Source organism: Vitis vinifera, chromosome 8, assembly GCF_030704535.1.
Source record: "Vitis vinifera cultivar Pinot Noir 40024 chromosome 8, ASM3070453v1".
NCBI classification, from domain to species: domain Eukaryota; kingdom Viridiplantae; phylum Streptophyta; class Magnoliopsida; order Vitales; family Vitaceae; genus Vitis; species Vitis vinifera.
The window spans coordinates 16,161,016-16,182,384 of record NC_081812.1 but is presented as its reverse complement, the minus strand read 5'-3'; the positions used below and the strand labels follow the sequence as shown (position 1 = coordinate 16,182,384).

Sequence of the window (21,369 nt, the reverse complement as noted above, 5' to 3'; positions counted from 1 at the left end):
TAAGACAAATTTTGAAGATATAAAAAATGTATATATAAGTATATTTACATATTTAATAAAAAAATAAAATAAAAAATGATATGATATAATTATAATTTGATATATTTCTATTAAAAAAAATTAAATCGATTATGGGTTAGACTTGATTTCTAATCCAAATTAAATTCAAGTTAAAATAACCCTAAAATATAAAAAATAATTTTCTCAACCATGGAAAAGTTTACTTTGGATTTGGTTGAACAGCCTAAGTTAAGGGGCTGTGGCAATTCTGGGCGTCATCTAGTATATGTTGAACTAGTTTAGGTCTGATCTACTGTGAGCCCAAGTTGCTGACCACCCAGATCGATGCAAGTGGACTCAGGCCCAGTCCAATTGGCTATGGGCCCAAGACAGATGTGGGCCCAAGCCTGATGTGGGCCGATTTGTGGCCTACGAAGATAATGCGAATTGGAGCCCTTTTGCTGGTTTGTCATAGGGATGAGACACAATAGAAGTGAGAAGAACAGTGTGGAAACGACGCCTGACAAGGCATATTCCGAAGCAAGAGAAAAGGTTGCAAAGAATATGTTGTAATGATGCGACATTCGTCTTCTCCAAGCCTCTGAGTAAATATAATTGGTTAGAAGGTGACCACGTGGCTAATAAATATCACCAGTTCATGGTCTAGTATATGTTGAATTTGCCAATGCGTAGTTGGGGGTTGTTTGGTGATCGAGACTTTGCTGTGTTCTTCCAAATTCAGAGTTAGCCATGGTGCCCACTATCTAGGGGACAGTCTCCAGCTCATGGTCTCGGGGGCCCTTCGTGCATAAAAAGTAATGGTGGCCGTGGCGAAGATCTTCTCCTCAGAAATGAGGGAAGAGACAAGGAATTCCATCATGGCTGTGGTCTTAAAAGGTATGGAAATTTTATTTTATACTTTTTAAACAGTAAAAAATAAAAGTAAATAATACCCAGTAGAAGCATGAGGCTAACCTTTCCACAAAAATTTTATGAATTATTGTGGTAAATATTTATATATTTGAACCATGTCCATGTTGGTTAGCTTCACGGATGCCAATCAGTTAGCCTGTTATTTTTCCACCAAATAATTGAGGGGATGGACAATGAGAGTATGATAAGCCCCCTTGGTTCCTCTGTTTTTCCTTTTTTCTTGCCAATTTTGTGGTAACCAAATAGCCTAATTTTGAGTGGAGAAGAGAGAAGCTTAAATCCCTACGTCAAAAGCAACTCATAAGCGTTACGAGAAGCCTCCATTTTGTACGTTACCAACCTACTTCCCCGGGACCCCGAGGCCAAAGCCCACGTCCAACTCACTCAAAGCCTTGTCACGTGCGATAGAGGCAACCCCAACTTGTGTGGCCGTTAGGAATTCCGAATTCCTCAACCCAATCCACAAGATCTGATCCCTCCCTCCTACACTCCAAGCTCACTTCCCTTATAAAGGCTTTCTACTCCCATCCCTCCATCCCAGTTCAGCTTGACTTCAATTACATCATCCTCCTCCTTCGGTTCCTTCCTTTGGATTCACTGCCACTGATGGCAGCCACCATCTCAACTCTCGGAGCTGTTAACAGAGCACCGGTACTGTGTTTTTCCCGCCCTTTACACCTTTTATCCATCCTTTTCTTCTCTTTGTTGTCATCGAACATATCCATGTTTTTTTTAATGTTTAAATTTTATAGCTTTTCGCTTAGTATGGTTAATTTATAGTTCTATTTCATAGACAAACAGTGGAATTGAATTATTTGGGTGTTTATATTTACATCGATTGAATTATAGAATTTCATTGTTCTTTGGAGAAACTGAAGTATCATCTGGGTATGAATTCTCATGGGCATCTGAGAATTGAATGGTCTTGAGTTGAATCGTAGAGTTCTCTTTATACCGGATGGAGTCTGCTATTTCGTTTGAATTATGTGGTTTAGTGGCTAATAAGAAGGGAACATCTTGGGTGCAGTTGAACTTGAATGGCTCTGGCACCGGAGCTTCGGTTCCAAGCTCTGCGTTCTTGGGCAACAGCTTGAAGAAGGTGAGCTCCAAGATTGCCCACCCGAGGACTTCATCTGGGAACTTCAAGGTTGTTGCGGAAGTTGATGAAGAGAAGCAGACCTCAAAGGACAAATGGAAGGGCCTTGCCTTTGACGAATCGGATGATCAACAGGACATTACCCGAGGAAAGGGAATGGTGGACTCTCTCTTCCAAGCTCCCATGGACAGTGGAACCCACTATGCTGTCATGAGTTCCTATGACTACATTAGCACTGGTCTTCGCCAGTAAGTAATTCAAAATCAATTGCATCAATGTAGTTTAAACTCATGCAAATTGCTGAAATGGGTGTTTCTGCTTTGATCATATAAGTTAAAGAGGACTTGACTTGGATGATAGACTATAATTGAACTGTTTCTTTTAGATACAACTTGGACAACACCATGGATGGATTCTACATTGCTCCTGCTTTCATGGACAAGCTTGTTGTTCACATCACCAAGAACTTCATGACCCTGCCAAATATCAAGGTTTGTCATCTGAATTGCCTCAAAATTTATGAAAATCAGTTATTCATTAATTAATTTGATTGACGTAAAAGATTCCCTTAAATTTTGGTACAGGTTCCTCTCATCTTGGGTATTTGGGGAGGTAAAGGTCAGGGAAAATCATTCCAGTGCGAGCTAGTGTTTGCCAAAATGGGGATCAAGTGAGTTCACTCTCTTTTTTCTATTTTGTGCATGGTTTTTTTTTATTATTATTATTGTAATATGGTCTGGGAAATTGCACAAAATTTTGAAATTATTCTGGGAGAAAATGCCTAATCAGGACATAGTGAAAATTTAAAGTTTTGGCTTGCATGTTTTGCTCATGCTGACTCTTTGATCTTATTGGCAATGAAATTCCAGCCCCATTATGATGAGCGCTGGAGAATTGGAAAGTGGAAATGCAGGAGAGCCTGCAAAATTGATCAGGCAAAGATACCGTGAGGCAGCAGATATCATTAGAAAGGGGAAAATGTGCTGCCTCTTCATCAATGATCTTGATGCAGGAGCTGGTAGGCTTGGTGGAACCACCCAATACACTGTCAACAATCAGATGGTGAATGCCACCCTGATGAACATTGCTGATAACCCGACCAATGTCCAGCTCCCTGGTATGTACAACAAGGAGGAGAACCCTAGAGTTCCCATCATAGTCACTGGCAATGACTTCTCAACATTGTATGCCCCTCTCATCCGTGATGGTCGTATGGAAAAGTTCTATTGGGCACCCACTAGGGAAGACAGAATTGGTGTCTGCACGGGTATCTTCCGCAGTGACAATATTCCCAAGGAGGACATGGTCAAGCTTGTTGACACCTTCCCTGGGCAATCTATTGGTAAGCTTCACCTCGATAACATCTATAGTAGTTCTACAACAAAATTGTTATATAAAAAATGTCTCTCAATGTACATAGTACCTTAAAGGAACTAATTTAGAAAACTATCCCTGAAAATATTTCATAATATAAAATCTTATAGCCTGTAGTCCAGGACTTGAACTGACTCTCAATTAAACTCCAAGAACTGAGAACCCAGTATGGCTGTGTATGGCTCTTCAGAAAATGTAATGGTTTTCTAGGCTAAAATGGAAGAGCCTGATTTTGGAGATCCACAGTTCACTCTTATATCAATGGGCTCTGATTTTGAAACAACACACCAGACAACATTATCTGTATTTGTGTGCAGATTTCTTCGGTGCTCTCAGGGCACGTGTTTATGATGATGAAGTGAGAAAGTGGGTTGCAAGTGTTGGGGTAGAAGGTATTGGGAAAAAGCTTGTGAACTCAAAAGAGGGACCCCCAACTTTTGAGAAACCAAAGATGACTCTTGACAAGCTGCTTGAGTATGGAAACATGCTTGTCCAAGAACAGGAGAATGTGAAGAGAGTCCAATTGGCTGACAAGTACTTGAGTGAGGCCGCTCTAGGAGATGCAAATGAAGATGCTATCAAGAGTGGAAGTTTCTATGGTTAGCATCCTTGATCCTAAAGTTCTTGATTGAGGTTTCCATCTGGCCTCCATATTATGATGGCATGTACATTTTCTGAGTTTATTAAAGCTTCTTATTCATGTTTTTATGCAGGCAAGGCAGCCCAACAAGTCAATCTTCCAGTGCCAGAAGGCTGCACTGATCCTTCTGCAAACAACTTTGACCCAACTGCTAGAAGTGACGATGGCAGCTGCCTGTATCAAATCTAGTGCGTAATAGGCATCTGAGTATATCAAGAAGGAGAAATCACCTCCAATTATGAATTGAGTTGATAATTTCACTCATTAGTGGAATGTAATTGTGTTATAGTGTATAATTCCTCTGTCCTCTATTAGTTTTTCCACTTTTAGAAGGCCTTCTGTTTCTGTCGTATGAACCCGGTTTTGTGGATGTAAGAAAGAGTCAAGAGTTAGGTCATCTACCAGATTTTATACTGAGATCTTTTGGCTACTAATACAGGTCAACCATATGATGTTCACGCCTCTCAAAACTTGGTATATTTTCCATCTGACTTGCTATATTTAATTGACAGAGGAGTGAGGTTTAATGAGCTTGTCACGTGTAGAGATCCAATGGGCTTATTCAAAACTTGCCCATTCGTGGCTATTAAATTCTATTTCTGCCAAATACATCCTCTTGGTTCAACCTCATCCCATTTTCAGTTCATGGGTAACACCGTACCAGCCTTGACCATTGCCTCAAGCTCACATCTAACCCAAAGTTTCAGGAAATGACAAGAAAATGGGTTAACCAAACTTTTAACTTTTTCAATAACAGTGTCCATGTACAGCTAGCCTTCTTGTCCAGCTTGCTGAACCAGGACACAGCATAAAACAGCTGCACCTCAAAACCCACAGGGGTGAGCTGAATGAAGCATTGAAATGGGCAAAGGCAAGATTCAAGGAGGACTCAGCAGCGGCGTGGGCCATCTCTGGGCCAACGTGCAACATTTCTTATGATTATCCTCGCAACAAAACAATGGGCCTTATGATTGAAAATCACCTGTAGTGATTCATCATTACGTCTAATGCGAGTTTGCATCAGCCATAACCACTCATAGACATTTATTCTCCGGATGTTTATTTAATACCCATAGATTGAATTTTTCTCAACTGCAAGTTGATTTATTGATTAAATTAAGAGGCATACTCTGCTAAGTATGTCCAAAGTTTTGTCCCCAAAGTCAAGTTACATCCTTGTAATGTTGTAGTCCACATTGTTTATAATAAAGCTAAGTGGGTTTGAAGTTTAGGAGAATTTGGACCCACGTAACTATCACTAGTCCAAGTGTAGACCAAGAAAAGGAATAGAGCAGACATGGGAAACCTTCTTTTTGTTGCAGAAATTGAAGGTTTTTATTGGAGAGTTTCACTGGATCCTGCTGGCCCATTTTAGGTGAAAAATCGCACCAAAAATACAAATGAAGGCGGCTTGAAGCCCATGAGCAGCTCACCAAACGGCTAGTAGCGTTAGTTGTAGTTACCAATGTTGGGCGTAAGAAAAGGGAGACTTGGCAATAGCTTTCCAGAGATGCTATTTTTCTAGCCTCTGATGAAAACATGTGGCTTGTCTTTGTTTTATGGAAAGAAAATTACGGCATCGCTTTTGGGTGAAATTTTTAAACTTGTACCGTGATATTGATTATTGGAGAAGACACTTTGGAGGACACGTGGCTAGTCCAGTATTAAATGCTACTAAAATTGCAGAAGAAGATGGGGGCACGGTCATCCATTTAGAGTTAGACCAAACCGTGTCTTTCCCACGTGCATCGCCCAAGCAATGAAAGTTTTAAAAACAGATGGAATATTTTTTGTTTTTAGAATCATAACAAATATTATAATATGTGGATTGTTCAAAAATTGCTTGTTGGGATGAAATTTCTGACATTAACTATTAGAATCTTATCAAGAGAGTAGAACGGCATGACATAAGTTTTATGTTTTTACATTTCTCAATTATTCTTCTAGTTGAAAAAAAAAAAAATGGTTTGATAATCGTGTTTAATTTTTTTTAAAGAAAAAATATATATATTTGACAATCATAAAATAAAAAATATTTTTTTTGTTTCTAAAAACAAAAATTAGGACTCCAATAAAGAAGTGTTTTAAAAAATATTTATTGAGAAAAAAATTTTAAAATGGTTTTCTACTACTTTGTAAAACAGAAGTTTATTCCAAGAACTTGAAGTATTTTCAATTTTTTCTATGTTTTTTAAATATGTTTTAAAATTATTTTTTATATATAATACTTTAATTTTAATTATTATTTTATATTTATATAATTTGTTTTAAAAAAACTCTTGAAAAACAAATGAAAGCAACTTAAAAACACATTGTTTTTAAATATAAAAAAACGATTTTTTATTTTTTGATTCTCAAATGTATTTTCATTTTAAGATACATAAAATTGTTTTAAAATATTGTTAACAAATAAGACCTATAATTCTTTTGTGCAACTATTTTTGAAAATAATTTTTTTTGTTTTTTAGAAAAAAAAAATAGACAAACACATAAAGTAATAAGAAAACAAGTATTTTTATACAACATGTCTTAGATGTTTTGGATTTAAAAAATAATTATATAAATAAAAAGAATAACTAAAAATAAAGCATTATAAATAAAAGTTATTTTTAAAGCATATTTAAAAACATAAAAAAGTCACAAAATATCAAAGAACAAATTTTAAAAACAGTTCATAAAACCTATTTTTCAAAATTATTTTTAAAAAATATTTCCCAAACATATTTTAGTTTTTTGTTTTTAAAATTAGAAAACATAGTATTTTCAAATAATTTTTTTAAATTATATTTAATTATTGTGCCCTATTTTTTATAATTATTTTAAAAATAATTATACAAAAATTGAAAATGATTTAAAAATAATGGAGTATAGATAAAAATTATTTTAAAAGTATATTTAAAATATAAAAAAATATTTTAAAAATATTTTAATTTTTCAAACAAACTTTTGTTTATAAAACATTAAAATATAATTTTCAAAACCTGTTTTTTATAATTATTTTTAAAAACATTGAGAGCCTTAAAGATCTACTCAGGAATGTTTTAAAAAATGATCCACCAAAATAATTTTTTAAAAGTTTGTTTGAAATTTTAAATATTGTTTTTATATTTTTAACATTTATTATAAATAATGTTTATTTATAATATTTTATTTTTAGTCATTTTCTATCATTATATAATTATTTTAATATATATATATATATATATTTAAGAGCAAATAAAATGTATTCTCCTAAAATACCCTATTTTTATAATAAATTTTTTTAAATAAAACTGTTTTTGATAAAAAGAAAAACGAACTGTTTTCTATTAAAATATAATGAAAAGTGTTTTTAATATATTTTTAGAAACGTTTGTCAAGCATGCACTAATTTCCTGACAACAGATCCAACAACACGCAGTCAAGGCTGTCATTTACCCAGGAAGGCAATATCGGAAGCGTTAGGTTTTAGAGTGCGGCGCATCACAAGCCCACTCCGTCCAGAAGATTGAAGGGCCAAGTGGGAACAAGATGGTCCAAGTGCACACGTCATAAAGGCACCAAGCCGAAAGAAAAAGACCAGAGAGTAGATATGGGTGCACGAGGCACGGTGCACCCTGACTGCGTAGAAATGAGACTTCACCTTATTTGAGAGTGTCCGTGTCGTCTGTGGTCAGTGGTTTGGAGTAGATTTTCCCGACTCACTCTTACCCTCCTCCAAGGCCTTTTGCTTTTGCTCCAATCTGAAGCTGTTAAGGCCCCATGTGACCTATAAATTTCACATGTTCCTTTTCAGAAACCTGCTTTCTTATTCACCTTGATCTTCTTCACCAACCCAGCCTAAAACGACCTCACATACTTCCATTTCTCCACGTTTGAATCAAATCTCACCAAACTAGAAGGATCTGGGACTCCTTTTTGATCGTTTGTGTACCTTAAGGTGATGGCCACTTCTCTCACGATCTTACTTGCTATTGTTTTTCTCCTTTCAACCCCAGTTACATCCCAGGTGGATGAGATCTTCTATGGTGGATTCAGTGATGTTGGTGCCAACCTAACCAAAACCGGAGTTGCAGAGATTGACAAGGATGGTATTCTTCGATTGACAAACGAGACCAGTAGATTAATGGGTCATGCTTTTCACTCCTTTCCTCTTCAGTTCAAGAACTCCACCAATGGAACCGCTTTCTCTTTCTCTACCTCCTTCGCTTTCGCCATCGTTCCCGAGTATCCCAAGCTTGGCGGCCATGGCTTCGCTTTCGCAATTTCGCCATCTAAGGAGCTAAGAGGCGCTCTTCCCAGTCAATATCTGGGACTCCTTAATGCTAGTGATATTGGCAACTTTTCTAACCACCTCTTCGCCGTCGAATTCGACACAGTTAAGGACTTTGAGTTTGAAGACATCAACGACAACCACGTTGGCATCGACATCGACAGCTTGGAGTCCAACGCCTCTTCCCCCGCAGCCTATTACACGGATGATTCTACGCAACAAAGCATTAATCTCCAGAGTGGGAACACGATTCAGGCATGGATTGATTATGATTCAGTAGGCAATGTTCTCAATGTGACGCTCTCGCCTTCTTCTTCCAAACCCAAATTGCCAATTTTGTCTTTCCCCTTGGATCTTTCGCCAATTCTCCAAGAATTCATGTATGTTGGCTTCTCTGCCTCTACTGGTTTACTTGCCAGCTCACATTACGTCTTCGGATGGAGCTTCAAGATGAACGGAGTCGCTCGAAGCCTCGATCTATCTTCCCTACCATCCCTTCCCGAACCTAAGGAGAGGCATACTGCTCTAACAATAGGCCTTTCGGTTTCATCAGTGGTACTAGTTATATCTGCAGTCTCTATTATCATTTACATGATTAGGAAAATCAGGAACGCAGATGTCATCGAGGCATGGGAGCTCGATATTGGCCCTCATAGATTCTCCTACCAAGAACTCAAGAAAGCCACCAAAGGATTCAGAGACAAGGAGCTACTTGGGCATGGCGGATTCGGCCGAGTTTACAGAGGAACGTTGCCTAATTCCCAGACCCAAATTGCTGTCAAGCGAATTTCACATGACTCCAAACAGGGCATGCGTGAATTCGTATCCGAAATCGCTAGCATAGGTCGACTTCGCCATCGCAATCTGGTTCAGCTTCTGGGTTGGTGCCGCAGGTACGGAAACCTCATGCTCGTGTACGATTTCATGGAAAATGGCAGCTTAGATAAATTCCTTTTTGATGAACCCAAATTGATTCTTAGTTGGGAACAGAGATTCAATATCATAAAGGGCGTTGCTTCCGGACTTCTATATTTACACGAAGGTTACGAACAAGTGGTTATTCATAGAGACATTAAGGCCAGTAACGTCTTACTAGACAACGAACTGAATGGTCGAGTCGGCGACTTCGGACTTGCAAGATTATACGAACATGGCTCCAACCCAGGCACCACTAGGGTGGTGGGCACACTGGGCTATCTCGCACCAGAGCTCTCAAGAACAGGGAAGGCCACAACCAACTCCGATGTGTTTGCGTTTGGTGCTCTACTGCTTGAGGTAACATGTGGACGCAGACCCATTGAGGCTAAAGCTCTGCCTGAAGAGCTGGTTTTGGTGGATTGGGTGTGGGACAAGTGGACAGAAGGGAGGATTCTTGAAGCTGTGGACTCCACATTAACTGGCCAATACGACGAGGGCGAGGTGGTGATGGTCTTGAAATTAGGGTTGTTGTGTTCCAGCTATTCACCCACCGCACGTCCCAGCATGAGGCAGGTGGTGAGATATCTAGAGGGAGAGGTTGAGGTGCCGGCGGTCTTGAACCCCCCCTGTGCATATGATGGAGGGAAAGATGATAGCCCAGGATTCAACGATTTTGTACATTCCTATGTCTCATCTTCCTATGAGAAGGGGAGTAGTTGCTCCGTGGACAATGAAAATGTTAATGCTGGCTTTGCTTCTGTTAATGCTTCCCCCCTTTCCCTTCTCAATGGAAGGGGGACAACAGGAGGTAGCCTTGGCTCTTCTTTTTGAGCACAAGTTCTTCTTCCAGGAAACAGAGGGTTCATCATGTTTTTGCTTTCCTTTTCCTTTTCTATTTCCCACTCCAGATCAGATCATGAGATGGCCATTACAAATGTTACACAGTTTTCTTTTCCTTTTGTGTGTAAATAAGTGAGCTAGGAAAATTAGTTGGACTTAAACTGAATTCTGAATTCTTCTGTCTTGTTTCATTTACATTCTGGAATGGGCACAGCTTCTTGTTCATGCAAAATCCCAAATGATATCAGTTTTGTAGTCTCTTCCATGATTTTAATTAGCTCAAGAAATGGTTTACTGTTATATTGGTTGTTTTTTTTTTTTTTTCCTTCTTTTCCTTTTTTTGGTCATCTAACCATTTCTTTTTAAGGTCTATTAGTGTTTTTGAGGGCAAAAATGAAAACCTTGTTCAGCTATTGATGAAGAATTACAGAAACTTTTTATATGCTCCTACTTTAATTTCTGCAAACTGCTGTTACTACATCAAAATCGGAAGATTTGTTGAGCTGTGAGTCATTGTAGGTCTCGGTTTTCTCTTAAGAAAAAAATTAATTTTTATTCACATGATCATCTACGTCAATAAGAAAGATCATATTAAGAATTATTTCAGAATTGATCCAAAACTTCGACTTGTTCAACCAAAATCATGCAGCTTTGTCGTTTTATTTACTCTAGTGTACAGATAGGTATTCCCAGGGTCCACTCTATATCACTAAATTTTAATGTGACTGGCTATGTTCTTGGTGAGTAGACACCACCAAGAAGAGTTGTCAGTGCTTTCACAAGGAACAAATTCAGGTTGTGATTGTCTCTGATCACAGAAATAAGTTTTTACCAATTTACCTAAATTTCCTCTTTTCCTTTAGTCAACCACAGTTTAAAAATTCAAACAACTAATAATTGGGTAAGAAAAAATCGTAGAGATTAGACAAGTGTTTCTCAACTCTCAAGTAGGTCAAACAAAATGGAATAGCCAATGGAGGGAGTTCAATCATTTTGGAATTAGCAGCTTCTTTATCACGTTACTTATGAAGAGTTCAGAAGGTTAGAACTCCCTGCCACTGGCTTAGCACGCCATCTTTTAAACTTTTTATGTAGGTGCCAACTCTGATATTGTTTTCAAAATCATATTTTCGAAAACATGGTGCCAGCGCTACTGCAGATACGGCTAAAACTGAAAATAAAAATAAATTCATCCTTTCTTGCGCTCATGGACAAGTACGATTTCCAAGGTGGCACCCATCAAACTGTGGCCCCTCTGGTCCTCTCCCAGTTGATTGGACTACTTTAATGCAAGAGTTTCAAAGGTATACGAATAATGACTTCAAGGTGTATTCTCAAACCATTCCTTAAGTTGAGTGGAACTCCACAGCCCTCCCACCCAATGCAGTCAAGTTAGTGGTGGACTGGAGAATTAAAAGAATTCAACAGAAGTGTTGTTTGGGTGGGTGCGGAATCTAGACTTCCACACACACCAAGAAGACTTCATTTTTGTTCCTCTTGATCAGCAAATTGGAAAACTAAACTATTGTGCAAAATTCATCCCCTGTTAGTTGGTAGCCCCTTTTGGGCTGCAAAGAAAATCCACTTCAATTAAGCATAGAAATAGTGCCGTCATGGATGGGGTTCGTATTTCATAGTGTTCAAATTAATGTCCCATAACTTTTTATTATTAAAGGGCGATCATTTCAATCATTCAACCCACACTTGAACACTTGATTGGTGGGGTTGTCGAATGTACAAGAGCCTTGCAGACTTTGATCTGCAGTGTAATTAACAATGCTCTAGAAATAATACTGCCAATTATTCAACCCCCATAGAATTTCATTGTCCCTATCTTCTTGAGGGTTTTTATGAAGAGTTGGACTCTCGACCTTCTTCAGAGTTGAGACGCCATCCTACCAACCAATTGAGCTATGTGAAAGCATACATGTCAGATTTTGTGGGCATAGCATATCTTGTTAAGTAGGATTTCTTCCACAAACTAGTCAACAGATAGAAAGCAGACATATGAAAGTTTTAGGCTAGGGACCTTGAATTTCTAGCAAAATGGAACATACTCATGGCTTTAGTCTATAATATTCCCTTCTTTAACTCCATGACTGAATCGTCGGTACTTGATGAGATCATGGCACCAAAGTCCTGGTCTGCCCCACCCTATCTGGTTATTTGTTTCATAAATAGGTCATCAAAGATGGCTTTTCTCAATCAATAACTTTCATTGTGGTAGTGGTGTTTGGTGTTTTTCTTCCATTCTAGAATTGAAAAAGAAAAGCATCATGGGCTCCTTTTCCTTTAGAAAAATAGCATAGTTTGTTGTAGCTACTTTGAACCTGGATTTGGATCAACCATGAATAGGAGTTTAAAGTAGGCTAAAAAATTGCTCAAAAGCAAGCTGCCTTATATTATATTTTAATTTTGACTTGAATCAGTGATTTTAAGAATTTGATGAACTTTTGCCAAATTCCACCTAGACTCTTACCTAAAAATCTCGCACGTTTTATAAAACCGGTACCCTGTGATTGATAAGTGATTAATTCATGTAACAAATGGAAGATGGCTTCTCTCATATGATGAAATTGATTTATTCCAAATGGCACAACAAGTTTGTTCTTACTTCTTACTAATTAAAATCCAAGCTTTAAAGCTCCAGCTAACCAAATGAAAATAGATACCACATATAGAAAGTCTGAAACACCAAATCTGCTGCATACAAGGGAAAGACATGCATTATAAAGGCCAATATATTAGTCTCTAGGGAAGGACATTGACAACTATCAGCCGATTCTAGGGGCCCGGGAAACCTTTCCTTCAGAATCCACGTGCAGTCGGACTCGCCTAGTGTTGAAATCCATGGTCACAAAGCAATTTGGCGGAACTACTTGGAACTGCACCCTAGGCATATCTTCTCTTATCTTCCTTTCTGCCTCTTCCACCGTCATGCCCACCACCTCAGGCCATGTTGTTTTTGGTGCTACCTCTACTCCAGATGGATGGCCCACTGACCCTGGATTATTTAGGGAACAAGTTAATTAACCATGTATCATGCTGGTAATCTAGGGGCTGTTTTCCAATGCCCCAGCCCCTTTTATGTTTTAAAGCTTACTGATCCACTGAAGCCACCATGAGTTGGATTGGCCAACCTCAAAGGAATGAGAAAATGGTCAAATGTGAAGGAACATATACAGTTGATACATGTACAACACAACCCAAAACGAAAAAGGCCTCTCTTATGGGCACGCAATGCATATTGTTAAAAGCATTTTATGCGTGCAAGCAAGCCTTGTTGATGGGGGTTGGCCAACTTTCAATGGTTTTTAAGAATAATATGAATTATAGCTGTGTCTTTGACTGGTGACTAATCTAATCTCCCCCAAAGCTTGATTAGGAAAAATAAAAAGGGAAAATTGAATCAGAAAAGAAAGTTTTAAATGTGTTTTCCATTTTTGTAATAGTATAAATAACCTTCATCATTTTGGTGCAGAGAATTCACTGCGTGTGAACTTTTGGAGTTGGTAGTCCGTCTTCTTATTATGAAACTGTATCTTGATCTAGGGCTCATGGGCCAGCAATTTGTGGGCTCTTCTCTGGGTAGGTAGGTTTTGTCCTTCAGCAGTGGTCCTTTGGGCTTTTTTGTTGTTTGAATTTGAAATGAAAGGGAAAGATGAGTCATTTTGGAGGAAAGGGCATTTTCATGACAATAAACATCACCCTGTGCGGGATATTTTTATGCGGCCACAGACTCACAGTTTCATCACCCGGAGCTCTTTCGCTCCTTAAATCTCATATTATAATAAATAAATAAAAACAGGAGAGAGGGAAAAGAAACTTACCTGGGAGGAGTATCGTTGATTGATGGGGTTGTTCTTGGGGGATGGTTGTTGACTGTTGGGGCCGCTCTTGCGGAAGCTCGGTTCGCTGGTTTTCGTCAGCCATGACAAGGATCAAACAGGACCAAGATACACCACTATAATCTGTATCATGTAGAGAGTCCAAGATATGTACATGTACATGGAAGACGAGGCATCTAATAATGCAGACTTTTCTTTGGTTTTATCGATTGGATCTCCACATGCCAACAAAAGCAGGGGCCGGCCCTGCACCGACGGCCACGTATGGACAAAGGTTCCTTGCGAATTACGGGTGTAGGGTTTTGGACAAGTTTCGTAGAACAATAATCTAATCTCTCTTCCCGGGCCTCCACACATTGCCCTTCCCCATGTTGATGGGCTGTGATCTTTAGGCCAACTAATAGCCCACAAGGGTCTTCTGACTGGTGCTGCGGTGCATGACTGCGCCTAGGAGTGCAATCATTTAACTTGTGATGCCATGCCTATTTAAATGTTAGCCTGTTCAAAATTATTCCTATGCTAGTTGCATTGTGGCTGGTAGTGGAGTTAGAAAATTTTGGAGTGCCAAAAACAAGGAAAAACACATTTAAGCTGGGCCGAATATTAAACCTATGTTTGATTAGTAGAAAATTTGAGAAAAATTGTGGGGGAAAAATTTTAAAAATAAAAATTTAATTAAAAATTAATAAATTATTTTTATCTATTTATTTAACCCTATTTCATTTATTTTTATTTTTTATATAAAAATATATAAATTTCTAATTAATTTTCTTTTATATTTTTTTTATGATAAATCAATTATCAAAAAACTATTTCCTTTTATTTAATTTAATACTTTCCTAGAATAAACAAGGTAATAAATTCAAATTCTCTTTCGAAAAAGAATTCCTATTCTGCCCCTTGATCACTAAACTGGTTTTGCTTTTGGATAATGGGATTGAACTTGGTCTGAATTTATCTCCGCCTAATCTGAGACATTTTCCTTCCATGCAATCATATTACATTATTAGGTGTGTGGCTGAGACATTTTTTTTCCCTACAAACTTTACTTGAAAGACTTGAATTTTCTCCCAAAATGTAGCCACTGAAGTCATCTATCATTAATGTGCCAACTTCTGTTCAAACCAAAGTTTGAAACTGTGGAAAATGTTGGATGTTATTGCATTTATATGACTCAATGACAAATTTTCTTATTTTATCCTTGCAAGTAGGAGACGACTTGACGATTTGATTTAAAGTAATGTAAATACCAAGCATCTAATGACTGAAGACACGTGATTTCCAAGATTCCTTGATGTGGAAGAAGGCGGTCCAATGGCGGTGGAAGGTTTGTCAGATAATTTACGTAACTATTTGCTTCTAGAAATTTGATATGACATGACGATGATGCCTCTTATGGATAAGTTTTGACCCCTCACAAATTTCTGACCCTCTGAAATCTGAATGATTGAATCCATAAGATAAAGCCATAAAGGTAATGCTTTTTAAATCTATTTAATAGTTTAATAATTTAATTTAAATTATTAATAGATTAAAATTATTTTTATATTTATTTTTTCACACAACCATTTTAATAGTATTTACAAAAAGTCTATAAGATTGACTAATCATTTCCCCTTTTTTCTCTCCCGCCTGCTGATTGGCAGGCCATGATGTTGATCACTCAATGCATCCTAGTAATCCTATTCCCTTATTAAAATCAAAACTCTAAAAAGTATTTATTCAATTTAAAAAAATATTTAAATTGTCTAAAGTCTCAAAACAAATGCATTGACAGAAGGGAAAGAGGTGCGGATGGAGTATCGATCAACTGCCCGAAATTGAAGGCATGTGAGAAGGGCCTGTATTTGTGTTGACAGTTACAGACAGTATCCTAGACATGACGGCAAAAAAACAATTCAATAGTTTTTTTTTGGTGTCCCAATATTTAAAAAGTTGGCTTATAAATTCCAATTTGGTGGGCAAGGCTGCTCCAAAGTCCGGCCTGCAGTCAATCCATCTCATGGACTAGTCCTGAAGGGACTCCTGGTTGACAATAACAAGCATCCAGAAAATTCCAAGTGGACCGATGACGTGTCAGAACTCCAGTTGGGTGTTAGGCTACAAATGGGACCAATCAGTAGAAGATCGAATGATCCCTATGCACCCTTAAATCGTTCTTCTGAGACGTTGCTGTTATTTGGTGGCCATGACGTATGACTTATGAGCCCTTTCCAAGACCGTGTTGTGCATTGCGGTGAAAACCAGGGACTCAGCAGAAATGGAGCGGATGAAAAGATTTTTTTCCATTTTTTTTTTCTCTCTCTCTCCATACTATCCTTAAATTACTTATGAATTTTATTTTATTAAAAAAATTTATTTTATATCTTTACTATAAATAAATTAAATTAAATTAATATTTAAAATATTATCAATTTGTAGTTTATATTTTTATATTATTTTTTAAATACTTTTTATTTTCTTTTAATAGACATGAAAGTAATAGTATTCACTGTTGCATATTTTTATATATGAATTTTAATTAACTGTGTAAGTTATGTTTAGCCTTTTGGAAGGAAAATAAATTTTTTTAAACTTTTATTCAAGTGCTGAAATAATTAAATTTTAAAAAAAAAAATTTCTTTAAGGTTATATTTGGTTCTGAAAAAAAATTGTAAAAAAAAAATTATTTTCTAAACTTATAAAAAATATTAAAAATATATATATATAATTAAAATTAGTTAAAAATTTATATATTTTAAAATTATTTAATAAAATAAGTTTGAAATAATAAATAAAAATAATTTATAGATTTTTTTAATTATTTTTTATTTTCTTTTATATTTTCTTTCTTCAGCATTTTCTCTCAAATTTCCACGACCAAATATAGCCTAAATATTCTTAATAGTAGATGGTGATGCAGCATTAATTTTCCTGCAAGCTTCCTTTTAGAAACTCCCACAGTCCCACCCTACCGCGTTTGTTCACAATGCAATGGCTGTGTCATTTCGCACAAACAAACGGAAATGTCAAATGTTGTCAGCGAGATGGTCAAGCAAGCATTCTAATTGCAAAAAGGAAATAAAGAGGAAAGAGGAGGGAGAGGAGAGAATATTTCTAGTGGGCGACTCCTCTCATATGCTGGTTTTTAAAGTACTTTTATCTTTTACATAATAATGAGCCAGCACAAGGGATATGAAAATTATTATAGGATATCTTCTTATGATCCTCACGCAATGTTAGTACCTAAACTCCCGCGTAAGCCTGTATAAAATAAGGTACGAGTGAAGTGTTTGTCTTGAATGATAACCAAAACATTCCTCTATCCAGAATAGGAACGAGAGATGGAATAATGACTTTACTCGGGCGCCCAAGAAGGTGTGTTAAACAGATAGATGACTGATGAGGGCCAGTTCTTCATGTTATGTTCGATCCACAAACACAGATTTTGATTCCTTCCTATGGTATGTTTGAACAGTATGGCCCCAGAGCAGACTATAGTATAAATGCCACTTTATATATTGACAAATTGTCTTTAGGATCTTATCCCGAAGATTCCGTGGAAGATTTTCTATTGAGTGGCTGTGGCTTTTACAAGTTTTTGCCTCCCCTTATATTAACTCCCACAATTAGTATTGATGACAAATGGTTGAATATAAATCGGGCCATAGGAACAATCGAATGTAGAACTTGTCTTCTTCTATTTAAAGTCTTTAAGAAAAACATTCAATTGGTGGATATAAATTAGAAATTATGGGAACCGATTGGAGGAGGAGGACGAAGACTCTGACCATGTATCTGAGACTAGTGACTCTGCTCTTCCTCCTGGCAAGCTTAGCCTCAGGGGAAGATGTGAGTTTCACCTACAATGGATTCCAAACGGCGGCCAACCTGAGCCTTGATGGCTTAGCCCAGTTCACACCCAATGGTCTGCTGATCCTCACCAACCGCACCAAACAGGAAACTGGTCACGCCTTCTACTCACATCCCATGAGATTCAAGAATTCCTCCAACGCCCCTGCTTTTTCCTTCTCTACTACATTTGTGTTCGCCATCCATCCTCAATATCCGACTCTTAGCGGTCACGGGATTGCTTTCGTCATTGCACCCACAAGAGGCCTCCCGGGAGCTCTTCCCAGCCAACATCTAGGCCTCTTTTCCGATGCCAACAATGGCAATTCCACCAATCACATCGTGGCTGTAGAGCTTGATACCATCCAGAACGAGGAGTTGGGTGATATCAATGACAACCATGTTGGAATTGATATCAACGGGTTGAAGTCTGACAAAGCTGCTCCAGCAGGTTATTTTGCTAGCAAGAATGGAGATTTTAAAAACTTGAGCCTTATTAGTGGCCGACCCATGCAAGTGTGGGTGGACTATAACGCCTTGGAGAAGCAAATTGATGTGAGATTGGCTCCAGTCAGTGTTGATAAACCTGATATTCCGCTGCTGTCCTTGCCCCGCGATCTTTCTCTAATCCTTAACAATACCATGTATGTTGGCTTCTCATCTTCTACCGGTTCAGTCCTAACATCTCATTATCTTCTGGGATGGAGCTTTAAGATGAATGGTCAGGCTCAACCGCTTGCTATTTCTCAGCTTCCTAAGCTTCCCCGCATAGGAGGACAGAAGAAATCCGCATTCCTGACAAGTGGGTTGCCAGTGATTTGTGTAGTTTCTATTTTAGCAGTGATGTCAGGGGCAGTTTATCTTATAAGAAGGAAGAAGAAGTTCGCGGAAGAGCTTGAAGATTGGGAACTTGATTATGGGCCTCACAGATTCAAATACAAGGATCTGTATTTTGCAACCAAAGGGTTCAAGGACAAAGAGCTATTGGGGAGCGGGGGATTTGGCAGGGTCTATAGAGGTGTATTGCCCACATCAAAACTTGAGATTGCAGTGAAGAAGATCTCTCATGAATCAAGACAAGGAATGAAAGAGTTTGTTGCAGAAATTGTTAGCATTGGCCGTCTCCGTCACAGGAACATAGTGTCGCTCTTGGGCTACTGCCGCCGCAAAGGGGAGCTTCTTTTGGTCTATGACTACATGCCCAATGGAAGTCTGGACAAGTACCTCTATGACCAACCCAAGGTCACCCTCAATTGGAACCAAAGATTCAGAGTTCTCAAAGGTGTAGCATCTGGGTTGTCCTATCTACACGGAGAATGGGAGCAAGTCGTGGTTCACAGAGATGTCAAGGCCAGCAATGTCTTGTTAGATGGTGAACTGAATGGAAGATTAGGAGATTTTGGCCTTGCTAGATTGTACGATCATGGAACGGATCCTCAAACAACCCATGTTGTGGGAACTCTTGGGTATCTCGCCCCAGAGCACACTAGAACCGGCAAGGCCACAACAAGGACTGATGTCTATGCTTTTGGCGCCTTTCTGCTTGAGGTTGCTTGCGGAAGAAGGCCGATAGCTCCAATGGAGGATCTCATCTTGGTTGATTGGGTGTTTTTTTTCTGGAACAGAGGTGAAATCCTTCAGGCAAGTGATCCAAAATTGGGTGTTGATTATAATGCAGAGGAAATGGAGTTGGTATTGAAGCTTGGCTTGATGTGCTCTCATTCAGAACCAAATGCTAGGCCAAGCATGCCACAAGTTGTACAGTACTTGGAGAGGACAGTTCCTTTGCCAGAGTTTACATCCCTGGGTCTTTCTGCCAATGGCCTATCATTTGCCCATCGTGAAGGTTTTGATGATTTTGCTTTGTCATATCCATTCTCTTTGGATAAGACATTCTCCCATGCATCCACTGTTCCAGAGTCTCTCCTCTCTGGAGGACGTTGATTCCAAATGAGCCAATCATGCTCCTTACGTGTGATTATTATTGTATAATTGGTGAACCTCTGTAATTTACACACCGACTTAGCTATTGCTATTGCTACTGTAGAATGACGTAAATTTCACTTTCCTGGCTTCAAGACTTTTCTCATAATTTGCTTCCCAAAGATCCACCCCTGGAAAATTTGGATGCCCATCTTCAAGCACAAGAGCATGAGAGAGGACTCGGAGGGTGATCTGTTAGCTCTGTGCCAAAACCATTCTAAACCCTCCTTAACAATCACAGAATCATTCTACTTCGTTGGTCGATGATTGAATGGAAAGATCAATACAATTTTTTTTTTCTTAATCATGTGCCTTGGTCATCACCATCCATTTCACTCCAATACTTTTTATTTAAATTAGTGAAAATGTAGAATTTTTTCTGTCAAATCTATGCATCTTCTACTATGGAATTTTTAAAGGACAATTCAACCATTAATACCAAAGACGTATTCTAGTACATTAAATTTTAATATCCAACTTAAGTCATTCATCAAAAAAAAATTGAATAAATAAAAAGTTTTAATAGCATTTTTTATTTAAAATATGAATAAACTTGAATTTGGCTTAATTCAAAATAGAATTAAGAGGGGTATTTAGTAAAACTTAATATTTATTATTTAATAATTTAAATTAATTTTAAGTTAAATTATATTTAAGTTATTGACTTAAAATTTATTACTTAATTTTTATTTTAAGTATTAAGATTGTTTGATAAAATTAATTTAAAATTTAACCTAAATCATTAAATTGAAATATTTATAAAAACAATGAAAGTTGTAAAATCGTAAAAGAGATCATAAAGATAACTAAGACAAATAAAAGTAAAAAGGTTAAATAAAAATATGAACTTAAAAATAAGTTAATTATTTTTACTTATCATTTAAAATTGTTTTTTTACTTTTAAATCATACCATTAAATTATTTTATCAAACATACTTAATTTTCTTAATAACTTAAATTAAATTATTTTCACTTTTAAGTTAACTTTTTCTTTTTTTTATTAGTATCGAAATATTGTTAAGTTTTTTATTTTATTTTATTTTATTGATGTTTGACCTTAGGTATTAAATATGTTCATTTTTTCATTTAACAAACACCCATAGAGTTAACTACTGTTTTTAATTTGGAAAAAAAAAAATAGTTTAACATATTCTCAACTATCTCAAAATATCATAATTTGTTATCATAGTATAATGATTAATTATATAATTAGATTTTAAATTATACTTGATTTTTAAGAAAATGATAAAAAAAAAAAATTAAGTTAAAACTTATTTTATATAATATGGATTTATGATTGAAATATATGTTCTTGATCCAGATTAATTTATTAACTTTTGAATTTTTAATTTGGGAAAGGGTATCCGACCTTTTAATTTTTGGGGTTCTAATTAGACAAATTTATTTGGAATGGATAATAATTAGTTTATTGCACGATAAGATGTTGAATTTTGAAATTTTGTAGTAAATTCGTTTATAATTCAAATTTTATGATTTTACTATTAATATTTTCATTTTTGAATAAAAAAACTTATAGAAATTAATTTTATTCAAAACTATATGAATTATGAGGCAAAAAATAAGTGTTGTATGTTGTAGAATTTCTACCTTGATTTTAAAATTTTGTAAATGTATTTTATATTAAATTCTTATT

At 36.9% G+C, this 21,369-nt stretch overlaps 4 protein-coding genes across 5 annotated transcripts; 3 read left to right on the top strand and 1 right to left on the bottom strand.

Moving 5' to 3' along the window:
* The first annotated feature begins 1,161 nt into the window (after nt 1-1,161).
* On the top strand, nt 1,162-4,513 carry LOC100256315 (ribulose bisphosphate carboxylase/oxygenase activase, chloroplastic). The gene is made up of 7 exons (XM_002270535.4): nt 1,162-1,584; nt 1,961-2,277; nt 2,415-2,520; nt 2,614-2,699; nt 2,899-3,371; nt 3,721-4,002; nt 4,117-4,513. The coding sequence occupies exons 1-7, from the start codon at nt 1,540-1,542 to the stop codon at nt 4,230-4,232; spliced, it is 1,425 nt and encodes a 474-aa protein (XP_002270571.2). The 5' UTR covers nt 1,162-1,539; the 3' UTR covers nt 4,233-4,513.
* A 3,164-nt stretch (nt 4,514-7,677) lies between these two features.
* Nucleotides 7,678-10,285, top strand: LOC104880167 (L-type lectin-domain containing receptor kinase S.4). 2 transcript variants are annotated; one of them, XM_010655948.3, is made up of 2 exons: nt 7,678-9,188; nt 9,276-10,285. In XM_010655948.3, exons 1-2 carry the CDS (start codon nt 7,966-7,968, stop codon nt 10,042-10,044), a joined length of 1,992 nt encoding a protein of 663 aa, XP_010654250.1. In that variant the 5' UTR covers nt 7,678-7,965; the 3' UTR covers nt 10,045-10,285. The 2 variants fall into 2 exon arrangements, with proteins under 2 accessions (XP_010654250.1, XP_010654249.1); XM_010655947.3 differs by having other exon boundaries at nt 7,679-10,285.
* Nucleotides 10,286-12,621: 2,336 nt separating this feature from the next.
* Nucleotides 12,622-14,380, bottom strand: LOC100240931 (subtilisin inhibitor 1-like). Its single transcript, XM_002269851.4, has 2 exons — nt 13,884-14,380; nt 12,622-13,057 (listed from the first exon to the last, which is right to left on the bottom strand). Exons 1-2 carry the CDS (start codon nt 13,984-13,986, stop codon nt 12,828-12,830), a joined length of 333 nt encoding a protein of 110 aa, XP_002269887.1. The 5' UTR covers nt 13,987-14,380; the 3' UTR covers nt 12,622-12,827.
* A 2,860-nt stretch (nt 14,381-17,240) lies between these two features.
* LOC100854743 (L-type lectin-domain containing receptor kinase IV.1) lies at nt 17,241-19,822 on the top strand. Its single transcript, XM_010655949.3, is given in 3 exon segments — nt 17,241-18,369; nt 18,372-18,441; nt 18,443-19,822. Coding segments are annotated over 3 exon segments (2,040 nt in total). The 5' UTR covers nt 17,241-17,633; the 3' UTR covers nt 19,677-19,822.
* Nucleotides 19,823-21,369: the final 1,547 nt, after the last annotated feature.

Coding starts and splice junctions, on each gene's coding strand:
- LOC100256315 (XM_002270535.4), top strand. CDS start 1,540: ATGGCAGCCACCATCTCAACTCTCGGAGCTGTTAACAGAGCACCG. Junction 1,585..1,960: donor GAGCTGTTAACAGAGCACCG/GTACTGTGTTTT, acceptor TCTTGGGTGCAG/TTGAACTTGAATGGCTCTGG. Junction 2,521..2,613: donor TGACCCTGCCAAATATCAAG/GTTTGTCATCTG, acceptor ATTTTGGTACAG/GTTCCTCTCATCTTGGGTAT.
- LOC104880167 (XM_010655947.3), top strand. CDS start 7,966: ATGGCCACTTCTCTCACGATCTTACTTGCTATTGTTTTTCTCCTTTCA.
- LOC100240931 (XM_002269851.4), bottom strand. CDS start 13,986: ATGGCTGACGAAAACCAGCGAACCGAGCTTCCGCAAGAGCGGCCCCAA. Junction 13,058..13,883: donor ATCAACGATACTCCTCCCAG/GTAAGTTTCTTT, acceptor TAAATAATCCAG/GGTCAGTGGGCCATCCATCT.